The following is a 22,674-nucleotide window of genomic DNA, read 5'->3' on the forward strand; positions in this document are numbered from 1 at the left end:
ATGAAAGCAGAACGCTAGATCAAATAGAAAAACAATATCGATGAACATCGTGTCACTTGCGCATCTTCAAATTACATAAAGATAAAAAAGAACAAAAAATAAAATATATTATGATTTAAAAGGCAAAGTGGAAAAGACAACAACAGTGTAATTAAACCGAACTGTAAGTAACAATATCTCATCTTAATTTTGGTTATTTTCTTCATTACTAACACGGCATATAAGTTTCAGAGCTTTTTCACGTTTGCAGAATTATGTGAGTCGCATAATTTTACACAAAAATTGCCTGAGAACATGCATTGTTAACTTTGCTAATCTTACCACAGCTGTTTTCATCTGTTCCATCAATACACTGTTCATAACCATCGCACCTTTTCTCATTTGGTATACACTGCCCATTGCTGCAACGAAATTCTTGTGCTGAACATTCTGGATAATCTGAAATATACATTTTAAAGCTTGCATGTTCTGGAAAAAATCACTTGTTTCAGCAAATTGATTAACAGGAACAATACAGGTATACGCTGCCGTTTATTATTCTACTAAAAGGAAACAGTCAGTTATCATCTTGTTGCTATTAAAAATTTATTTCGAAGTTGTGCATCTGATTCTCAAACAGTATAAAGCTACAGTTACAACAAAGCATAATTGCTTTTCCATGATTTTTTTTAATTCTTTTTTGTCTTGGTGGTGTTGGTGTTGTTGTTGTTGTTGTTGTTGTTGTTTGCAGTACCATAAAGACTTTCATTAAAAACAACAATTTATTGTTAAGTTTGTTTATTTTCAAATTACGTGTTATAAGCAGAGGAGCATAATGGCAAATAGCGTGAAGTAAACGCCAAACAATTATACCAAATGATTGTTTCGACCATACAAAAATATATAAAAGGATACGTTGGAAATATTATTTTTGTAAACAGTAATTCGTAATTTGACAATATATTTTGCACTTGTGTTTGGAACTCAATGTAAGTTTACAGACAAACATTGAAAACGCGAATTGGCAACAACGTTATTGACATGCCAAACACAGCACAATTAGAAAATAGAAGCGATTAATGTTACCACAGTTTTCGTCTGAAGCATCCACACAGTCAACAAAAAAATCGCACATTTGACTAATATGTATACACATCTTGTCCCCACAAGCAAACTGCTCCACAGAGCATGGTGAATCAACTTCCATCCCTTCAGACAAAAAGATAGATTTATATTAAACAATAAACGGCTTTACACTGCATGTAAAACATTTGTGGTCATTCAAAAGATAATGCATACATTGTTATATGGAATGCAGTGTAGTTTTATGGTATAGTCTTTAGATAGAAACAATTCATATAGTACATAACAGTTATGCACCTGTCAATATTTTGCCCGCCCGTGGGAGCGGCGGGCATACACGGGACTTTAGACAGAAGAGCATTCCCGACAGGCGGGAATTTGACAAACATTTGATGTACCAACCAGGCTCTAGGGTGGGATTTAGACAAAACAGGTTGTCTCTAGGGTGGGGATTTAGACAACAAAATTTTTGAAATGTCAAATTCCCCTGGGTCAGCCCGCCGCCCCCCTGGGCGGGCAAAATATTGACAGGTGCACTATGGAGAAAGTCAAAGCATTGTTTATATCCTGGTCAAAATTGAAAATCCGGTTAAAATAGGACCAGAAAACATCACTATAGTACGTAATGTAAACTAGCAATTGACGTTGGTCATAGAGCATGCGCGCCGTAACGTAACGACAGAAATATATAATTCATATAGTACATAACATTCGGAAGAATTACAATGAAATACAAGAAGAACAAACTTAAAGTAAAAATAAGACACCTAGCAGTTTATTTGCACTTCATATGGAAAACGTTGATTTATCTGCATTGATGATTATGTGTGAAACTTAGCCAAAATTCCGCCAAATAACCAATTTCCTTCCGATCTAGCCCATATGGACGGGGACTTTAAGAAAATTTTGCATACGTTTGCTCTTATTTAGGAGAAACGTTATTTTTTTTTTGGTTGGATTTAACGTCGCACCGACACATGATAGGTCATAGAAATGTTATTAAGATAACTGGCATAATATGTAATGGTTTGCTTGAACTTTATCGCAACAAGCTCTCCTAAAGACACCCTAAAATGTATTAATGTCGTGTATACGTTTACGGCAAATGTACAAAACTCAAAAGATCAAATGAGAAATTAACAAAATAAATTGCATAATAGTATGCATATGAAATAAAATTCGATTTACATCTATGTAGTTTCTGAAAATGCATGTTCAACAAATAAAACATACTTAAATATTTAAACAAGAGCAAAATAATTATTAATATATAGCTAGAGGATATTAAATTAGTGCCTTTTCATATCAAATCTATTAAACGAGTTGAATAACATAATAAAGAGCCTAGCATTTTATCAATTTTATTAAACGCGTTTAATCAATTTAATTTGAAAAGTCACAAATGTAATATTCTTTTTATCATATTTTAGCTTTTCCTGCCGAAGCATAAATAATCTGCTTTCTTTAACTATTATAAACAAATCAATTTGACCAACGTCTCCTATACTGTAAACGACGTCGACGTCAGAGCTTCAGAGCTTTATCACACTAGTGTATTATCAATTTTATGTAATGACTTTATTTCACTCCCACAATGTCAAATATGTGATAAAAACGTATTCGTTCAGATTAGGTATTTCAAGATGTGATACCTTTGGTTACAGAGCAATTAACCTCGTCCGTCGCATCTAAGCAATCTATCACTCCGTCACAGCGGGCAATCATTGATATCCACTCCTTGTTTGTGCATTGGAACAGTGAACTATTTTTCCAAGGCCCAGCTAGATCATTGGGCGTTGTCTTGTTTACAAGAAGCTCGTGTACTAAAAGTGAAAACATTTTTTAATGACCTACGGAATTTAAAGAACACCATGAAACGTAAAATATGTTTTAAGTTGCCTCGGTCAAAAGTAAAGTACATATATCTAAACTGAGAATGTTATCTGGAAGTAAGTAGTCTTACTGAATGTTTAACAACACTGAATCCAAGTACGGGTGGATGTAGTGCATAATGTAGGAGAAAAGAAGCTACCTATAAACCATGTTTTAAATTTTAACATAACAAGAAAATTATTACCGAAAAGCAGTAGATGCATTACAAAAAATGTTTTAATTGATAAAACATTAATGAAAATGGCATTTAAATATACTTGCCATTGGATTTCTCATCATTTCCTTACTGCAATACTTGTAACAGCGCTTTTATATTTTGTCTTTTGGCACATTATTCTATTTTACTTTCTACAAAATTATGCTTTTAATCATTACACTATTGCACTTGTGCAATCTTTTTAAATAAAGCACATGTTACAAACTTGGACGAGCAATAATTGTTATTAGCAAAATTCAGTCTAAAGGAAATGTCACACATGTAATAGAACAATAGTTTGCACACAGAAAAATGGCAATACTTTCTACCTGGTGTTATTTATCCTGAAAGGTCTTTTTGTTTGGTTAAAATGTCTTTTGTATATTTAAAATGGTCTTGTAAGTAACTTTACCTGTCCTGAAACAATTCGTTTCGTCCGAGAAGTCCATGCAGTTCTGTTTTCCATTGCATAAATATCGCAAGGGAACGTTGTCACCATTTGCACATTCAAACATTTCCTCGTCATATTCCCTACTGGTCGCATTATCTTTGTCCATGAACTTATCTACATAAAGACGAATACTCTTTAAAACAAAATGTCATCACCTTCTCATTGACTTTTATTTCTTCTCTAGAAGTAAATTTCAATGAAACCAAAACTTGTACAAGCTGTTTATCACATTTTCATTAACTCTTTGATTGATTCTCATTAAGCAACTTTCAACGAAATCAAAACTTGGTAAACGCTGCCAATATCAAAGTTTGTGACTTGTGAGTTCGGGATGGGAGTTGTTTGTGCCACATCATCCTACTTTTGTGATAAGGTGAGTTTTCTAGCTTTGAAGATTGATGAAGACCCTAAGCGGCCCTCCGGGTATTATTTCATCACGGCTGGGAACCGCTGATGTAGAATTTTACACCACAAGCTAGTACTTATCTATATAACTAAAATATGCATAAAGTATCTTTAAGTTGACCATATGTCACGCTCGCTTATTATGTACGTTCACTTGTTCTGACTTCGAAACGCACAAAATACCGAAAGAGTAAAACATCAAAGAACTTTTAAAATGAAACTATTGTTACATCGCTCCAAGAGTGACGGACATTCAATAATATTTTCGTGACGTTAAAGTATCAAAAAGCTTGCCAAATTTACATGGCAGCGTGAAGAAACTAATATAATGACATACTAAATATCTAACAAAATTTCAGGACTCAAAGTCTGCTTACAGTTAAAGACACAAGGTTCTGACGCCACAACAGAGTCGGTAGTAAAACACCATAAGAAGCCTTCTTTATATGGATCACGGCAGTAATTCTTTGCTTCAGTGACCGAACCGTCGGGAAACTGTGAGTTTGAAAGAGTGTTATGTGTTGCCCAATGTTGACATTCTTTTCCAGATTGAGTTTGACTCCATTGTCCTAGATAACTCGAAATGGTAGCATAACAACGATCGGCAGCTGTATCTGGAAATAGATGTAAGTATAGAATTAAAAGGCGTACATTCCGAACGGTCAATATTTTTCTTTTCCATAAAAGTGGAAGGTAAACGCAACATGATAACTAAAAATGAGCCGCGCCATGGGAAAACCAGCATAGTGGCTTTGCGACCAGCATGGATCCAGACCAGCCTCCGCATCCGCACAGTCTGGTCAGGATCCATGCTGTTCGCTAACAGTTTCTCTAATGGCAATAGGCTGTAAAAGCGAACAGCATGGATCCTGACCAGACTGCGCGGTTGCGCAGGCTGGTCTGGATCCATGCTGGTCGCAAACCCACTATGTTGGTTTTCTCATGGCACAGCTCATATGATTTTATTCACAAGTACTTTAAGAGACGAAATATCTTTAGCAAATGAATATATTGAAAACGACATAACTGCACATCTGACAAAAATCAGTTTTAAATGTTTTGATCTGTGTAGAATATCTAGGCTCACAACCTTTGCCCGAAGGGTCGTTTGTATACACATATGAGTCTTGGTTTGTTTACCTTTATAGTTACAAGGCTCCCACTCTCTGTCTGGGTCGGTGGTGTAGCAGAATAGCGTACCCTCTTCTGTCGGATCTCTGCAATAATTTTCGGCATCATGCACTGTGGCATCCGGAAATGAGGAGTTAGATTTGCCGGCATTTTGGGGATGAGGTTCTTGACTGTCCCAGCGTTGGCAAGTTCTACCAGAATTTGTTTTGCTCAGTCGCCCAATATAACGATTCGGAAAAATATTATCCAACACTAGGAAAATACAAAAATTAACAATAACCCAATCCCGTATTATAAATTATGGATACCAAAATGTTACCCAACACGATACAGCTATTCTTGAAACCGTACTATACATCGTTTGGTAGTCCTCTTTATGAATAATGTACCTGAATACAAAATGTTACCCATCACTATACAGCTATACCTGAAACCGTACCATGTATCGTTTGGTTTGAATGAACTAATGTTTGTACCTGAATATCAAAGTTACCCAACATAAGGCAACTAACCTTTAATGACGTAGAATATATGGTATGGTTGTTCTCTATATGAAATAATTTCTTTCCTGACAACAAATTTTTACATAACACCAGGTAACATTTTCTTGAATGCCGTACTATGTGAAGTTTCTTTTCGTTTTTTTTTTATTTTTATTTTTAATTTTATGAAATGAAGTCTGTCCTTGGTTACTTAATGTTTCCTAGTACTAAGCAAAGCTTCTTTTTTATTATTGATAGTTCCCTTTATGAAATAATGTGTCAATAACAATTTGCTTAATTATGAAACCCTGTAGTGAACAATAGTGAACATATAATATATTTCATGTTTCTTGGATAGTCCTTTTTACAATAATGCTACGTTTCGTTCAAACCTTTACCCTGCTAAATTCCTATAATGAACTAGTCCATCTTCCAATTTGGACTGTACCATTAACTGTTAAAAGGGATGCTTACCAAAACGATCGATACTGGCTGAATGGTGAATCGTGCAGCAGATCTTTATCAGACTGTACGGATGTGCAGGCTAATAATGATCTACACTGGTCGTAAAGGCAGAATTAATATCGTGTCCAGTGTTATAAGGGTTAACATTATTCATAAGACTCCATTCAAAGGCATTTTCGTCAATACATTCTGTAATAGGTCTCTTGGAAGCATTAAACACAACCAAGCTAGTCTATTCAGAGCATCCATCGTGATCCAGAGCACCGACTTAAAATCAACACTATCACCTATACCCATTGAATGAAGTCCATGATTTCAAAAGACCAGAAAATATAACAGAACTGAATCCAACCGTTTTATGGCTAGCATGATTGGCTATGTTTATACTCTCGATGTAAATGCGATTGCAGGCGCCTGTCTAACCTGAACACATATTCAGACTTTTATTTAGTCATTACCAACTTTTAGTAACATCGATCTATCGGAAAATCGATAAATTTGCCTATATAAACAAAGAAGGGAAAAATCACTTAAACTTAAATAGAAAAAGTTCTATTTGGAAATCAAAAATTCGATACCCCACAAATTAAAGTTTAATTTATTCCGGATATTATGAATATTTATTTTAAAAAAATATTTTAATATTTGGTTGGTCCTTTTTTACTTTAAATAGACCCACCTCAGTTCATATAGACTCTGTAGGAAACGGGTTAAAAAAATTGACTTTTTCAAATATAACAGATAAAATGAGATATTTTCCGCAAATAATCAAAAATTCGATACCCCTAAAAATGTAGAAAAATTATTCAATTTTCGTTATGTGTAATTTGTTTTAAATTTGATAATGGTTTGTTTGGTCCTTTTTGCATTTTAGTGTGTACAGTGAACATTTCTTAAAAAATCCGGCTTTTTCCGCCGTTATCCGTAAGTACTCGGAAGCTGTTAGGAAAATATTGTCGTCTGCTAGCCTGACTTTGTCGGTTCAAGTTGTTATAGCTCAAAGCCTATAAATTGTAGGCAACTTCACATTGACAAAAAAGAGATTGTAATAAGACAAATTAAAACAAATTAATTGTTGAACTCAGAAACGCCGAAACCTAGATCTGCTGTCGTTTAAAATAACGCTATGGAGGATTAATTGTTCAATTCGCATTTATAAAGTATACAAATGCTTTTAATTTTCATCGCAAAAAGATACTTAAAGCAACTAATTCTCATGTGTTTCCGTAAAATATAGTGTCAGTAATTGAGTTTCAAAGCATTCTTAAGAAATATAGCGATAATTAATTTCCAGATACCTATATTACCTATATTATTTTTTGCCGCTGGTGACTTTTTTTATTACCGCGGCGGTCCGGGTCCGATCTCCAACGCGGTCATCTTTTTTTCTTCATAGGGGATTTTTCAAATAATTTTGAAACAAAAAAAATCATTTTCTATTATTCATAATATGACCAAACTTTAATTTGGAAGATAGCCTTGATGAACTGATAATTCTGCTTCTTTCCGAATCTCCTTTGTATATATTATTCTGTATTCTTAGATTAATGCATGTTTTTGGTACATTCTTAAATCATTCGTTTAAAAAATTGCGATATCTATTATTTGTTTTAGTCCCAAGATTGCACACAATCACATCAAGCATAAAATAAATTAATTGTAACAAATATCTTAAAATTACCCTTTTACTTTTATTGTGTATTACAATACTGCCTAAGGGTAAACAGTATCCGTTCAGTGTTGTTTCAAGCCGGGTCATAAAAATATGTTACCCCACTTACTACAAGTGATAGGTATTTTTATGGTTTTATGGTTTTTGCGTTTTAATATATTTATTTCACTTTCTTCTGTCTTTATATAGTCTTTTCCCTTTCTTTCAGCAACTTTGTTTTTACGATTTTTACACTTATGACAGTACAAAGTTAGAATTCACGTCGTTAATAGAGTTGTTCCGTAAATATTTACTGAGTAAAGATCTTGGCCCAAATTTCACGAAAAAAACTTATTTATTCTAAAATTATAATTTAGTTAAGTCTGCTTTTCTTAAATTGAGATATTGATTAAGTTATTGTTATTTAATGTTGATTTTATATATTTATAGTTAAAATATACTATGGTAGCAGTATTTGTCAGCAGTACCTATTCAAGTCACGCAAATATGATATTTCTATTTAGGCACGATATAAGAAGCTTAATCCTTACCATGCTAAATTACAATAATAAACTTGTCAATCTTTCAATTTGGACAGTACTATGAAAAGGGTGCATACCAAAAAGTTACTGGCTGAATGGCAGACAGTGCAGATGATGATCAGTCTGCACATCCGTGCAGACTGATCATGATCTACACCGATCGCAAAGGAAGAACAAATCGTGTCCAGCATGGTAAGGGTTAAGTATTTCCTTTTAAAAGTGTAAGTCTTATTTCTATACTTCTTTTTCTTTAAAGCGGCTGGTCTCCAAATCGTTCGACAACAAAAATACTTTTTAGATATTATTATTATTATTATTATTATTTACCTGATTGTTATAGCGCTCTTTTCATCTATAAAATAAACGTTCAAAAGCGCTGTGTCAAAGGGGCATAATTTTGTAAAAATGCCAAGTAGAGTTATGGGACCTTCACAGTGCATGTTAGATCATGACAGTGAACAAGTGTGTGAAGTTTCAATCCATTCCAATTAGTGGATACTGAGATATCAGATTACATACAAAAATTTAACAAAAAACTGCTAAGTCAAAAAAGGGGCATAATTTTGAAAAAAAAGAGAGTAGAGTTATGGGACTTGCTTAGTGCATGTCAGATCATGATAGTGAACAAGTATGTGAAGTTTCAATCCATTCCCATTAGTAAGTACTGAGATACCAGCTTACATACAAAACCTTAACCAAAAATTTCTAAGTCGAAAAAGGGGCATAATTTTGTAAAAAAGCAAAATAGAGTTATGGAACCTGTGCAATGTAGATCAGTTCATCACAGTTAATAAGAGTGTGAAGTTTCAATCCATTCCCACAAGTGGTTACTGAGATACCAGCTTACATACAAAACCTTAACCAAAATCGGGACGCGGACGCCGACGCCGACGCCGACGCCGACGCGGACGCCGACGCATGGGCGAGTGCAATAGCTCACTATTCTATGAATAGTCGAGCTAAAAACGACAAGAGATTTCACCTTTTGTTGGTTGAGAACACTTTTGCCAACGTTCTTTAGGGTCCAATGTAAAACACCATATGTAGCCGTTTACTTCCGGGTCGCGACAGTAATTCTTTGTAAGCATCAAACTATCATCTTGGAACACGTATTCTCTTATAATATAACCATGATGGTGTGGATATGTATCTTCCCAGCGTTGGCAAGGTATTCCATCTACCGTATAGTTCAGAGTACCGTTGTATAAATGTGGCAGAAAGCTGTCAGACAAATCTGTAATGGATGTGTATATTGCCTTCGTTATCTTACAAATGAAAAAATCACTGCATGAATAATCGTAAAAAATAGGAAAGTAAAACGTTGCTACCTTTTTGTAAACGAAGTGTGGATGTAACACGACGGGAAAGCCGAGTTGAAACGGAGCTATGCTAGATAAAAAAAATATAATTGAGCCGCGCCATGAGAAAACCAACATAGTGGCTTTGCGACCAGCATGGATCAGACCAGCCTGCGTATCCGCGCAGTCTGGTCAGGATCCATACTGTTCGCTTTCAGAGCCTATTGCAATTAGAGAAACCATTAGCGAACAGCATGGATCCTGACTAGACTGCGCGCAGGCTGGTCTGGATCCATGCTGGTCGCAAAGCCACTATGTTGGTTTTCTCATTCAATAGGTATAGGCTCATATTCTTTACAGCATTTGATGTATTAAGATGAGTTAAGACCACTTTTTGTTTCTACAGTGAATAATAGTTATTTATCTATGTTTTTAGAATTATATTGAAAACAGATTGACAGAACACGTTTGCAGATGAAGTTGTGGAAGCACATTAATTCAGGGAGGACCTAAATTCTCCACCTGTCACTGTAATATACCAGTATGATCGGCATGATTTTCACGAAGTACAAGTGGGAGGTAAAAGTAGGTTACCAGGCTGCGATGAGTCTTTAAGGCTCCCACATGAACTTTATGAAAATCATTCTGATTCTACAGTTATAATACAGCTACAGTACAAGGTGACACAGAACAATTTTTGGCCCTCTCTGAAATAATGTTTTCATAATTTCGTCTGCTAACTTAGTCGATCAATCTATTTTCAGTAAAGTTTTAAAACATAAATGAGCCGTGCCATGGGAAAACCAACATAGTGGCTTTGCGACCAGCATGGATCCAGACCAGCCTGCGCATCTGCGCAGTCTGGTCAGGATTCATGCTGTTCGCTAACAGTTTCACTAATTCCAATAGGCTTTGAAAGCGAACAACATGGATCCTCCTGTACGAAAAAAGGACCTGTTTTACAGCTGTAAAACGTCTGTAAAAGACCTGTATTTTGAAATTACAACTGTAAAAGACCTGTAAGTGGAAAAATGGTCAGAAATACAGTTGAAATTTTCAGGTGTAAAATATGAAGGTCTCAATTTACAGCTGTAAAAATTTTACTGTTGAAAGTTACAGCTGTAAAATGGTCATGTCTCAAAATTACAGCTGTAACATTTTTGGAGGGAAACGTGAGTATAATGTCAGACATCTTTAATGCATTTTGGCGGGGTATAACTGAAATTCACACAGACATCACATTGTAAAATTTTGGAATTTAAAGCGGTATAGAGTAAGTACAGATGTTTAATTATCTATTATATTTGTAAAAGGACACGTATAAGTGCATACATTAACTATTTACTCTGTACTGGAAGCTGATAAGTTTAAAAGAAATAATTACAAGATTGTCATATGTTTTCATGACTGACAAAGAAAGTTTTATAAACAAGATCTGCATATGTTCTACTTTGTATCCTATTTTTGAATTTTGCTGTTGCTTTACTGTAATCATACCACATATACTTTACGTACTAGATCATTTATTTTGCCATTTTCATAGTAACTGCTACCTTATCTAGAGAATTGCAATTCATCCTAAAACTTTTTGCACCTCTACTTTCGTCCCTTAAAATAATGCCCTCTTTTTCAACACCTATAATATTTCTACAGCTGTAACTTTTGGGCATTTTTACAGCTGTAACTTTTTTTCATTTTTACAGCTGTAACTTTTTTTACAGAATGAGCTACAGCTCATTTGCATATTTCGGACTGTTTTACAGTTGTTTGACAGCTGTAAATTGAAATCTACAGCTGTAAAATAAATGTTGTTATATAAAATCTACAGGTGTAAATTTGGAATAAGCATGACTGTTATTTTGAACAAAAATAAAGGTCTTTAACAGCTGTAAAATTTCGTACAGGCTGACCAGACTGCGCGGATGTGCAGGCTGGTCTGGAACCATGCTGGTCGCAAAGCCACTATGTTGGTTTTCTCATGACACGGCTCAAATAAATAAACATCTTACACTGTGAAAACAAAGTGTGGTTTAAACATAACTATATATAGCCATTGTTGTGCACACTTCTACACCAATTTAATAAAATATTTAGATATTTACACATTATTGGAGAAAATGATGTTTTCAAGTGCAGGTAAGTCTTTATCAATACCGGTGTTCTATGATTTTTATTGCAATTTTTTGTTTGTTAGATGACTGTCCAATATCCAAATAATATTGGGAAAAATTTAAACCGAATTCTAGCATACGTCCTTAAATAGTGAGTAACGTGGTGAAAATATAATCCGGCATTATTTTCAAAAATGTTACCTATTATTCATGGTGACGGAGGAGTTTACTAAATTAAAAACTGACAGCACACGGAACTACATTTTAAAACTTTAAAACTTGTATAAAAATAGAAACAAAAATCCTTGTTTTTCATTCATAACTCCTTAATACATGATGCAGATGTCGTTACGTTTACAATATTAAAGCAAATACAATGGATATTTAAAAGCCAATAATACCTTTGTTTATAATACGTCTCTCCCAAAATTTTAGTTACGATAATAAATATTCTCGTTTAAATTCTAATTTTTGATAGTTTTCTCTAATATCTCAAAAGGTTTTGGTAGTGATTATTTAGCAGAAAGTTCTACTGAATCCATGTGTTTTAGATTACCTCCCTTTATTGTTCTAATTGTATGACTTCATCACAGTTTTCTAACCATGTATTTAAGGATAATTATTTGGACAGCTGTTTCATATGATTTTAACATTACAAATGTATTTGACTTTTAATCAGTGACCCGCCCGCTTAGCTCAGTAGGTAAGAGCGTCGGTCTACGGATCGCGGGGTCGCGAGTTCGATCCTTGGGCTAGGCGCATGTTCTCCGTGACTATTTGATAAACGACATTGTGTCTGAAATCATCAAATCAGCAGTCCTCCACCTCTGATTCATGTGGGGAAGTTGGCATTTACTTGCGGAGAACAGGTTTGTACTGGTACAGAATCCAGGAACACTGGTTAGGTTAACTGCCCGCCGTTACATGACTGAAATACTGTTGAAAAACGGCGTTAAACCCAAAACAAACAAAACAAACAAAAAATTTAATCAGTGTCTCTTTAGACCTACAAACCCCAAAAGATGCTCTGTTGTTCACGGGATATCAGTTGACACGGACGATGAAAAGACTTACTTAATAATTTATTTGTTATAGGTTCTTCGCAAATAAAATAGTTTGCTTGCCCCTCACTACAGCTTTCAGCCTCCCAAGTATCATTCTTGTGTGCAAGGTGGAAACTCATTCGGGTACAGTCGCCGGCCGAAGATGGCTCACCAGTGTTCCTGAAAAAGTATAAAAGATAGTTGCTATCCTGGGGGTCTAGTAGTAACCTCTCAATCTAGAGGTAATGGATTCGAACCCCGGTCTAGGCACTGGAAATTTCTAAGATGATCTTAGGTGTCTCCCTCCTAACTAAGAGGCCAGTATTGGTTTTTTCCACGATAGACGGCTCCGCGTGTATCGGTGTTATACACGTTAAAGACCCAGACTGTCTATTCGCATGTACAGAGCTAGGCAGGCATGTATCTAAAAGGATTTCTCTCTCTCTGTTCTGGGAGCTTTGTGTCACTCTGTCCCTTTGGTCAGATCGTTCTGTGCCTGTACTAGTAGAGGATGAATTTGGCACCCTAGGTTGCTGCCTTTGCGCTAAGTAAAGCGCCTTTGAAAGTGTTTATCATGAAAAGGGCGATATATAAATCTGGTATGATAATAATAGTTACAAAAAAAAAGACGCTGTAAATACTAATTCTGTATTTAAAGGTATACACCTGAAACGTTACAAATACTGGTTTTAAAAGCTTGAAAAAGTATGAAAACGTTTCTGTCAACACGTTTGTAACATTCTGGGTATTTCTAGAAATTTGTGATGAACACGAATACATATATATAATAAATGAATAGTCTTTACATGTTATTCATGGCTTCCGCTTTTTTCTGAAATCTAAAAGTAAAATCAAAATGTTTCATTTTTACCAAAATGATTATGCCACTGGCATGAAATTAAAAATAAATGTGACATTACTAAACACGAACAAATGTGTTTTGTATTGTGACTGTATTACTTTAGTACTTCAGTGCTTTTGTAATCATGTCTTCATGTACTCTGAATGACACCTATATCCGACATACAGTCGTCCATGTGTAAACATTCAAGTCATATTGAACACAAATATAAATATACTGACATGTAAAACATTTAAAAGGTTAGAAAATCAGCCTAGAAATGAGGGTTCTTTGAAGTCGTTGGCAATTTTCTAAACATTATGGCTGGATTTTTTCAATGTATCCTTCCTGAAGTATTGACAAATTAGGGTATATCAAAAATAAAAGGTAGGGGTAGATTTTCAAGACGCAAAGAGCACCCAAAACACAGCTATAGAGCCATGCATCCCAAAGTAGGTCCACAACAAAAAGAAGCTCTAACGGAAAAATATTGTAGACGGGTTGCTTCAAAAATTCAACAACAAGTACATTATAAATATATGCAAAATACAGAAAAATGGGGTGGGGGTGTTTTACATAGTAGAAAATGCAGAAAACGTGTAGAATTCTACCGTCAAATATACAAACCATGCTGTAAATGTGACCGGTGACCCATCTTCCCATACATGAAATTGCGCACCAGTAGATTTCCTAATACGGACCAAACCTATAAAAATCATTAAGTCATGTATGATAAAGCAAATCCGGCGAGCTCATAAATTAACCTTAAATAATGTTCAATAGTATGTATGAAAGAGTGTTTTTTTCTCTTTTTAAGATAACTTAGAATGTATTATTTTCAGGTCATCAAAAGACATTCAACTTGGGACTAATCTGTAATTCCTGTGCAGATTAAAACATAGATTTTATATAAGGACTTACTGGACTGAATAAATGCTACGCATGTTAAACACCTATCCTCACCTATGTGTGGACTAATCTGTAATTCCTGTGCAGGTTAAAACATAGATTTTACATAAGGACTTACTGAATGAATTTAATGTCACGCATTAAACACCTATCTCACATTGGGACTAATCTGTAATTCCTGTGCAGATTAAAACATAGATTTTATATAAGGACTTACTGGACTGAATAAATGCTACGCATGTTAAACACCTATCCTCACCTATGTGTGCATGAAAAAAAGGATCTGGGGGAGATGTCTTGGAAAACGCCGTGTCTATATCATATACACCCATATCAACATATCTGAAGTTTCTTAACATATATTTAAGTAACTGTTGCTCTAGAGAATAATGGATAGAAACAAGTCTTTGTTGTCTGATCCAGCATTCGTCCCCTGCTGTTGTCCATCGTATGCCAAATCGGTAAAATACACTGTAACATTTGCCAAAGGTCTTTGAACAACCTATAAACGAGAAAAAGGAACATGACAAAATATTCTGAAAGTCACTCTACTCTTTTTTATCAACAACTGATTTCGTTACGCGTGACGTGTAATCTTCAATGCACAAAGGAAAGACATAAAACACAAAAGGCGTTATTGGCTTCAAATTTGCATGCTAGAAGACATAGTTCACATATCTGAAATCTTTTTGACACACTAAACTGTGTTTAAGGGCGTGTCATGTTTTTACCCGATACTCTGAGAGACAATCGTTGTTGTTCTATATTTAATGAAAATGTAGATTCAGTACAAGACGACCACTGAAGCATTGAGTAATTCAAACGCAACATTTTTATCATATACATGTTCTGTGTCATGATCAGTAATGAGCAAAGAAGTATTAATAACCTGAAAAATTCAAAATTCTTGCTTACCTTTGTATGCCAGTAGTGTTGCATTACGCCAGCTGAGAGCTTAATAGAAAATGTAATCAATATGAATATATAATATACATTAACCATAACAGCAATTACGAAAAATATTCATCTATCGTGTTCTTAAAGACACATTAGCTTCTAACAGTCCTCAACTTTTTCGAGAAGTTGGCCTTCAATAATTTATGACAACATTTTAACAGAAACCCATATAATTATGTGTCCGTATTAAAAAATACCTTTGAGGATATAAAGAAAACAAAATCATCAGCAGATTAAAATATAATAAATGATGTATATAAAAATCAGTAAGCAATGAAAGTTTTATTATGAAAGCTTCACGGTTATGTCTGTAAATTTCTTGTTATTGTAACAGAATTCCGTAACATAAGATTATTACAAAAACACCAGGTTAAAAATAAAACAATGCAACGCCTCTAATTTGTCATTTTATATACGGTTTTCTTTTTTATTTTCTAATAGGACACCATTTATTTTGGACACAAAAGGCTGGATCAAGTATAATATACTAGTAATATTTCTACAAAACTGTTTACCTCCGTATCCATAGAGATCAAGCCTGTACAACTGATATACAACTGAAAAAAAAGAAAGAAAATATTACCTTATTTTACCTGTAATTATCTTTAAAATTCTTATGTGCACATTTCAGTTTCACTTATTTATTTATTTATTTATTTATTTTTGTATTTTGTATTGCATGATCCATGCCATGATCTTGAAATGTCTCTCGAATTGTTCGGCTTTAATGAAAAGATTCCAGGTTTGTACTGCTACAGAACTGGTTAGCTAAACTGCCCGTTGCTACATAAATTAATACATATTAAGTATCAAAATACTGAAATACTGTTTTAAAAAGGCGCTAAACCCGAGGCAAACAAAATAAAAGCAGGATTCAATCACTGGATGGAACTGTTTTATATATAGCAAGACCAATAATTCATCACTCTAGAAGAAGCATAACTTCGTATTCGCAGCACTTTAGAAAACGCTATTTGATACATTGTCAAACCGTCATTATTAAAGATTCCGTTTTAATACTATAAAAACAAAGACAAATATCAAACAGGGAATGCCACGTACCAAAATCGCAGCCTCCCCAAAAAGAAACCTACAGCACGCAGACGTGCACACCACAAACACACACACACATACACGTGCACACACACAAAGCCAACACACGAGGACAAAACGAACAAACAAAAGAACACACACACATACACTCGCACACACACAAAGCCTACACAAGAGGACAAAACGAACAAACAAAGGAACACAGTGGGGCACCGCCTTGGAACGGTCAGTGGCAAAAACACCACTGGGAAGGTCTTCTTAAATCCTAATCACAACAAGAGTTATTGTAGATGCACAATTCAGCTTACAATAGACATCATTTCTATCCAGCAACAGTGTTCATATATAAAAGCAAAAAGTATACAACTGCAAGAATACCTTGAAAATTTGTGCCAAATGAATCTATCAAGTGAGTCATCGTTTCATAATTTGTATTATAGACGGCGTGAAAACCTTCTCTTGCAGATATGCGAAGGGGGTCTCTTGTGATGGAACCTTTATTGAAATCTATATCCAGCGTGTCCGAATCCGAATAAACATGCTTTGGTATCATTTTTAGATTGCAATATGAGTTTCCTCCGGAGAATCGATCGGTAACGGAAAACGTTGAACCTGAAAATATTTGACATAATTCTTATCTTGCACTCACACCTTTACAATATCACATTATCAAAAATCAGAAATATTTACTAGCGGCAATTAAAATTCATTACTGGAAGAACCGCAACACATGTTCATAAACTGTTGTTGTCTAAGTGCCTATCATCTTCTTTAAAAAAATTATGGCATGTGAAAAGAAAATTATGAAGACGCATTTTGCCCGAATGACCTTGATCGTGCAAATGGGTCCAAAACTGCATACGCCAAGGGTTTTGATTAATACATCTCCAAAATTAGAATAACATCGGATATATTAACCTAGGTATAACATTTTTGATATTTCCCACAGGTGTGCCAGATAATAGATATATTTTAACCTACCTACATCAAAATAAAGGGAATAATGTTTGTACTGAATGCAAAATTTATGTTCGAACAAAGAGTACAATAGTTTAAGACCAGATTGATTCCCTCTGGACAAGTCAACGGAGTGCGTGCACTGCACGCCTCGATGTTGGGACAAGTACCAGGACTAAGTCTAAAAAAATCAAATCAAGGGTAGTAAAGTTATGGCCAAGACAGGAAGTGCAGTATGAACGACCCTTTTGACCCTCATTACCTAGAAGAAAGGGTGACAGATTATATGCACTGCGAATCGCAACGCTGTGATATATACTTCAATAAAATTGTACGTTCACTACCAGGACAAGAAAGTAAAAAAGAATGTTTACCACTTTGACTTCTCCTTAACTTGATATGGAATATAGAATGTCAAATGTTGTACACTGGAATCCATCATGTTATGATAGAAATGTGTATCAAGTTTATTAACCCCTAAAGTCATGGACTGGAAAAGAGGACCTAAGAACACGGATATGTGGAGAGAGATTAGTATTGGGCAGGTCCTAAAACTCAGTAATACACAGTGACGCTGCTCTTCGAAGCATACCGAGGCATTTGTTTTGATAACAATAAAAAGTAGTTAGGTTACTCTCAAGTCCCTAATACGGTCTCTTAATCTCTGTGACGAGTTACAAAGTAAAAAAGAATTGTATACCTGAGTCACATCTCACATTAAAGTAAATAATCTTCAGGTGTATAGAAAACCTTCGCACGTGTATTCTCCATTTTTCCGGTGAGTTCGAGTATGGAATATTAAGCCGCGATACAGACGTAAGATACATAGTTGGCAAAATGCAGTTGTTGATGATCTCTTTCGACAGGTCATTTTTAACAGAGAAGCACGTGGGAACATCTATAAAGGTTAAAAGAACTTAATTCCGCAAAGCGTACTTCAATTCAAAAGTGAAATGGAATTTTTTACTCTTTAAAGTTTGATATGTTTTCATATCTAAGTAAAAAACCTTTTACTACTTTTTTAGAGGAATTATAATGTAATGGATTTACAGTACACACTAACACAGGTCTTACACTAGTCACATACAAGGTAAGGCTTAATGTACGTTAATATTTCTTATTTGACATATTTTATTATCAAAATAATATATGCATCATATATTTTTCATTGATTATGATCTCCATGTTTGTAAAATTGAGCAGTTGACCAGTGTTGTAAGTGTCCCGTTGCAACAGTTCTACACTATAGAAAATGAGATTAATTTTGCTTTCATCAACCAAAGAATAAAATGAAATTTTCAGGATATACTTGCGTACTTAAGATCAATGACAAATGCTTCACTTCGAAAATAATCTAGTACAGGTAGACTCTACAACAACGTCAAAGCAGTTAGCAAAGTAGGACCCGATAACATATACAAATATCTTATAATGAGCAAAATTAACGTATTTATGCAAAAATCCTGAAGTTACACATTCTGAAGACAACATTAGGTAAAATTTGATTTTTGTGATTTTTTTTTCAAATATAATCATTGATTGAAAAAAAAAATCTATATTTCCGAATGCTATAACATCTTCTTTTAAAAATATAAATATGTATCAGCCATGTTTGATGGAACGACACATTGAAATGTTGGCTCCTAACCTACAGATGTGTATTTTCATGTTTATAAGTTTTATTGCTAAGAGAGATAATGTTGTAAATTCATAAACCAACACAATTTTGTCAAAACATATTTCGCTTTATGAGATTCTTCAGTTGACAATTAAATACACAATGATACATGAAAATTTGGAAATGACGTCGACGCGCCAAATGGACGCCGACGTTTAGACGCCACAAATGGCTGATAACAGTGCATCATGAAATAATACGTCTATGCGTGTTCAGTAATAAACATTATCACAAATGTAAATAGTTGTAGACGTTATAATTCAGATAATACACATAAACTCATCATTAATTAACTGGATCAAATGATACCTGAATTTCAACAGACTCTCGGCCAGTAAATAACATTCAAAGAAGTGGAAATAACAGTTAATTATTGAGGATTCAAATACACAAGTTTAAAAGGAAACAGCGATTCATTATAAAAATCAAAATGCCATGATAAAGGCAAACTTTGTTATTTATCCATGTTTTATAGATATGTACCAAGAAATGACAATAAATAATTAACAAGTTAATGCTACATTTCAAAAAATTTATATATAGTAGTAACTAATCTAATTGTTTATATTGCTAAGAAAGAGCATTTAAATCCCTACACTGATACATGAGATATTGCTTAATGTGGATATTCTTAACATTTCCATTTCCATTTACTTATTATAAGAAAAAGAAAATGAGCCGCGCCATGAGAAAACCAACATAGTGGCTTTGCGACCAGCATGTATGCAGACCAGCCTGCGCATCCGCGCAGTCTGGTCAAGATTAATGCTGTTCTCGCTAACAGTTTCTCTAATAGCAATAGGCTTTGAAATCTAACAGCATGGATCCTGACCAGACTGCGCGGATGCGTCTGGATCCATGCTGGTCGCAAAGCCACTATGTTGATTTTCTCATGGCGCGGTTCAACTATCAAATAAGACATACTGTTTTGTAACATCAGTGATTCACGTCATTTTTTACTGGTTTTTGTTTTATCTATTATATAATTAATACCTACAGTGGATAAATGTAGCTTTTGACAATGCCACTGTACATGGAATATGAACAATATGATATAGATTTCCTTTCCAATGAAGCTAAATTAAAATGTTCTTAAATAATGTATAAGTTAGTAAAAGTAACGTAAATAACAATTTTGCCTCCTCATAATATGTAAACTTTCGCTGTAAATATCCAAGAAAAAATTAATATAAATTTAAATTCTTATGAGATACTTCTTGCCAAATAATTAACCATATATTGAAAATATATTCCATTATATTTTGACCTATACAATACGTTACTAAAACATTAGTGTTACTTCTTTATTAGCATCAACAATAATAATTGAAATGGTTGACTTGAAGCATTGATTATCATAAATTGAGAATTCTCCAAAACAAAAGTAAATTTATTTCAAACAAAAGTTTTTGGCTAAGTTATAATCCCATTTTGGCAATCTACAAGGATCAGCAATGTTATGATATCACATATTTCCTGAAAAAAAAGCGAATATGCAGCTACAAACAATGTAATATATTAATTATCTATTTCTAGTTCTAGCTAATAACCAACATTTTGAAGCATTCAAGCAAAATGTACCGGGTATGTAAAATTGAATAAAGATTTAATGTTATTCTTACCTGAGGAGTTTATAATTGCTTTAAAACCAGCTCCTTGAGATAAGATTTTTGACGTTGGTTGACAAGAGGCAAAAGTAAATGACATATACGTTACGCTGCTTTTAACAAGGGACAATAGTCCATTAAACGTATGGTCGACTTTAAGTCCATCTTCATGTGTATAGGCATTATTCAGCTCAAGTTTGTCGTGATAACAACCGCTGTTTATCGTAGAATCTGTTTCTTTCTGTACAATGACAAAAATTGTTCAACATAGAATTGATACATGTTGGCCTACTCTTAATATGATAAGAGATCAAAGACTTATAGCAGGGATAAATGTTGATGAGTTAAAGCTCTATCTTACAAAACAACTGAAGAGATCAATTAATATTAGCTTTTGTTAAGCCATTATAATATAACAGATTTACTAACACATGCCCAGTATTACCTGTTCAGTATAAGGATTTATCATACCGGAATGTGTAGGTCGGGGTTCTCCCTACCTGAGAAACAGTGTGAAATGAAAACCCGAGCGTTTGAGAGGTTTTTAATCCATGCTGTCCCAAAGATTAAGAACAGAGCCGTCAAATACAAATATATGTGTATTTCAGTTCAATTGTAAAGACTAAAACATGAAAATGAGCAAAATAAGCATATTATGTTGAACGATATATAGAGAATATTTAATGAATATGTGATGTACCTCGAAGTGAGACAACTTATATTTAAACGAGCGCGTTATAAAATCCTCCTCATGTTACTTTATTTAATCCAATTATGTATACTCGCTGTATGTATGTGAATACAATATATAGTCAAGCAACGTTGACGTTCCCGCGCAATACATAAAGAACCAATGCTGTTCAACATACATTTGTATTTTAATCTTGCTTTCAATAAACAGTGGAATAAGGTTAAATACATGGCTGGCGTGCCTTAAGGCGATATCGTCATACCAGAACGGTATTGGCCCGAGGATTTTAATATCTCTCCTAGTATACCAATATCATCCTAAGGGACATCAGCCCTGTACAATGACCTACTACTACTTAACAAATAAATATATTATGAATTGTTCAACAACCTAAATGAAATTGACAAAACTGACAAAAATTAACTCGTCGTTACACATTAAAATAACGTCACTCACCCAATATGAAATGCAGACGTATAGAAAAAATATTGACGGTAACTTAATAGAGAATAAAAACAAGTATGTATTAAGAATATTTACTCAGGTCGTAGATCCTGAGCGAACTCACCTCGTACATATTAAAAGATATATGTGTGAAAAGCAGCTTCACATATGTGTTTTGAGGTAAGTCGATAATCCAAGTATATGAAACGCCGCCTTTGTAAAGTTTTGGGTAGCTAATGCTCGTAAAAACTGATTGTTGTTGCAGGAATTTTATATTGCCCACTTTTTCGTTGATTTTCATACTTCCTTCCACATATTTGCCGTCGACTAACTCAGGGAGAAGCTTCTGTTCTATAGAAACAATAAAATTCAAAGTTGAATTTATTTAAGGGGACGCATACTTTGAAATTAGAAAAAAGTGGGTGGGGTATTATAAAATTTACCTGCAAAAAAGTACACGGTTTTGGTAAATGAAATGAATACTGTTTCAACTGTTATAAGTACACAAAGGATTGCTCACTAAAATAAAAATGAGAAAAACTGAAACAAGAAAGTTATTGTTGAATTACATAAGACTTCTTGTGTACATTCAAAGTCATCAATTAAGACTTTTTGGTGCGAAAATAATAGTGCTTCACTTTGTCCAAACATTTATCAATGTCCTACAGATTCTAATTTAAAGAAAGAATGTGAAATAAGTTCACTGTCTTGCTTTTCATTTGGCATATGTGAGCTAAAACACATTATTTAGTTTGTTTACAAAGTAGTGCATAAGAAAAGATACGGTGGTCAAGGAATGCCACATTA

The 22,674-nt window shown here is 34.2% G+C and overlaps 1 protein-coding gene across 1 annotated transcript in view; it reads right to left on the reverse strand.

Moving 5' to 3' along the window:
* LOC123556537 (uncharacterized) overlaps positions 1–22,000 on the reverse strand; it is a 41,460-nt gene extending 19,460 nt beyond the window's left edge. The window contains exons 1-12 of the mRNA XM_053524199.1: positions 21,992–22,000; positions 20,748–20,973; positions 15,953–15,994; positions 15,396–15,434; positions 14,698–14,982; positions 9,261–9,512; positions 5,148–5,390; positions 4,385–4,621; positions 3,564–3,716; positions 2,715–2,885; positions 1,066–1,188; positions 322–438 (exon numbers count right to left, since the gene is read on the reverse strand). Of these exons, the coding sequence (XP_053380174.1) occupies positions 322–438; positions 1,066–1,188; positions 2,715–2,885; positions 3,564–3,716; positions 4,385–4,621; positions 5,148–5,390; positions 9,261–9,512; positions 14,698–14,982; positions 15,396–15,434; positions 15,953–15,994; positions 20,748–20,973; positions 21,992–22,000 (1,897 nt within the window). The remainder of the gene's footprint in view (positions 1–321; positions 439–1,065; positions 1,189–2,714; positions 2,886–3,563; positions 3,717–4,384; positions 4,622–5,147; positions 5,391–9,260; positions 9,513–14,697; positions 14,983–15,395; positions 15,435–15,952; positions 15,995–20,747; positions 20,974–21,991) is intronic.
* Positions 22,001–22,674: the final 674 nt, after the last annotated feature.

The sequence above is a fragment of the Mercenaria mercenaria genome, chromosome 15 (assembly GCF_021730395.1).
Source record: "Mercenaria mercenaria strain notata chromosome 15, MADL_Memer_1, whole genome shotgun sequence".
NCBI lineage: Eukaryota > Metazoa > Mollusca > Bivalvia > Venerida > Veneridae > Mercenaria > Mercenaria mercenaria.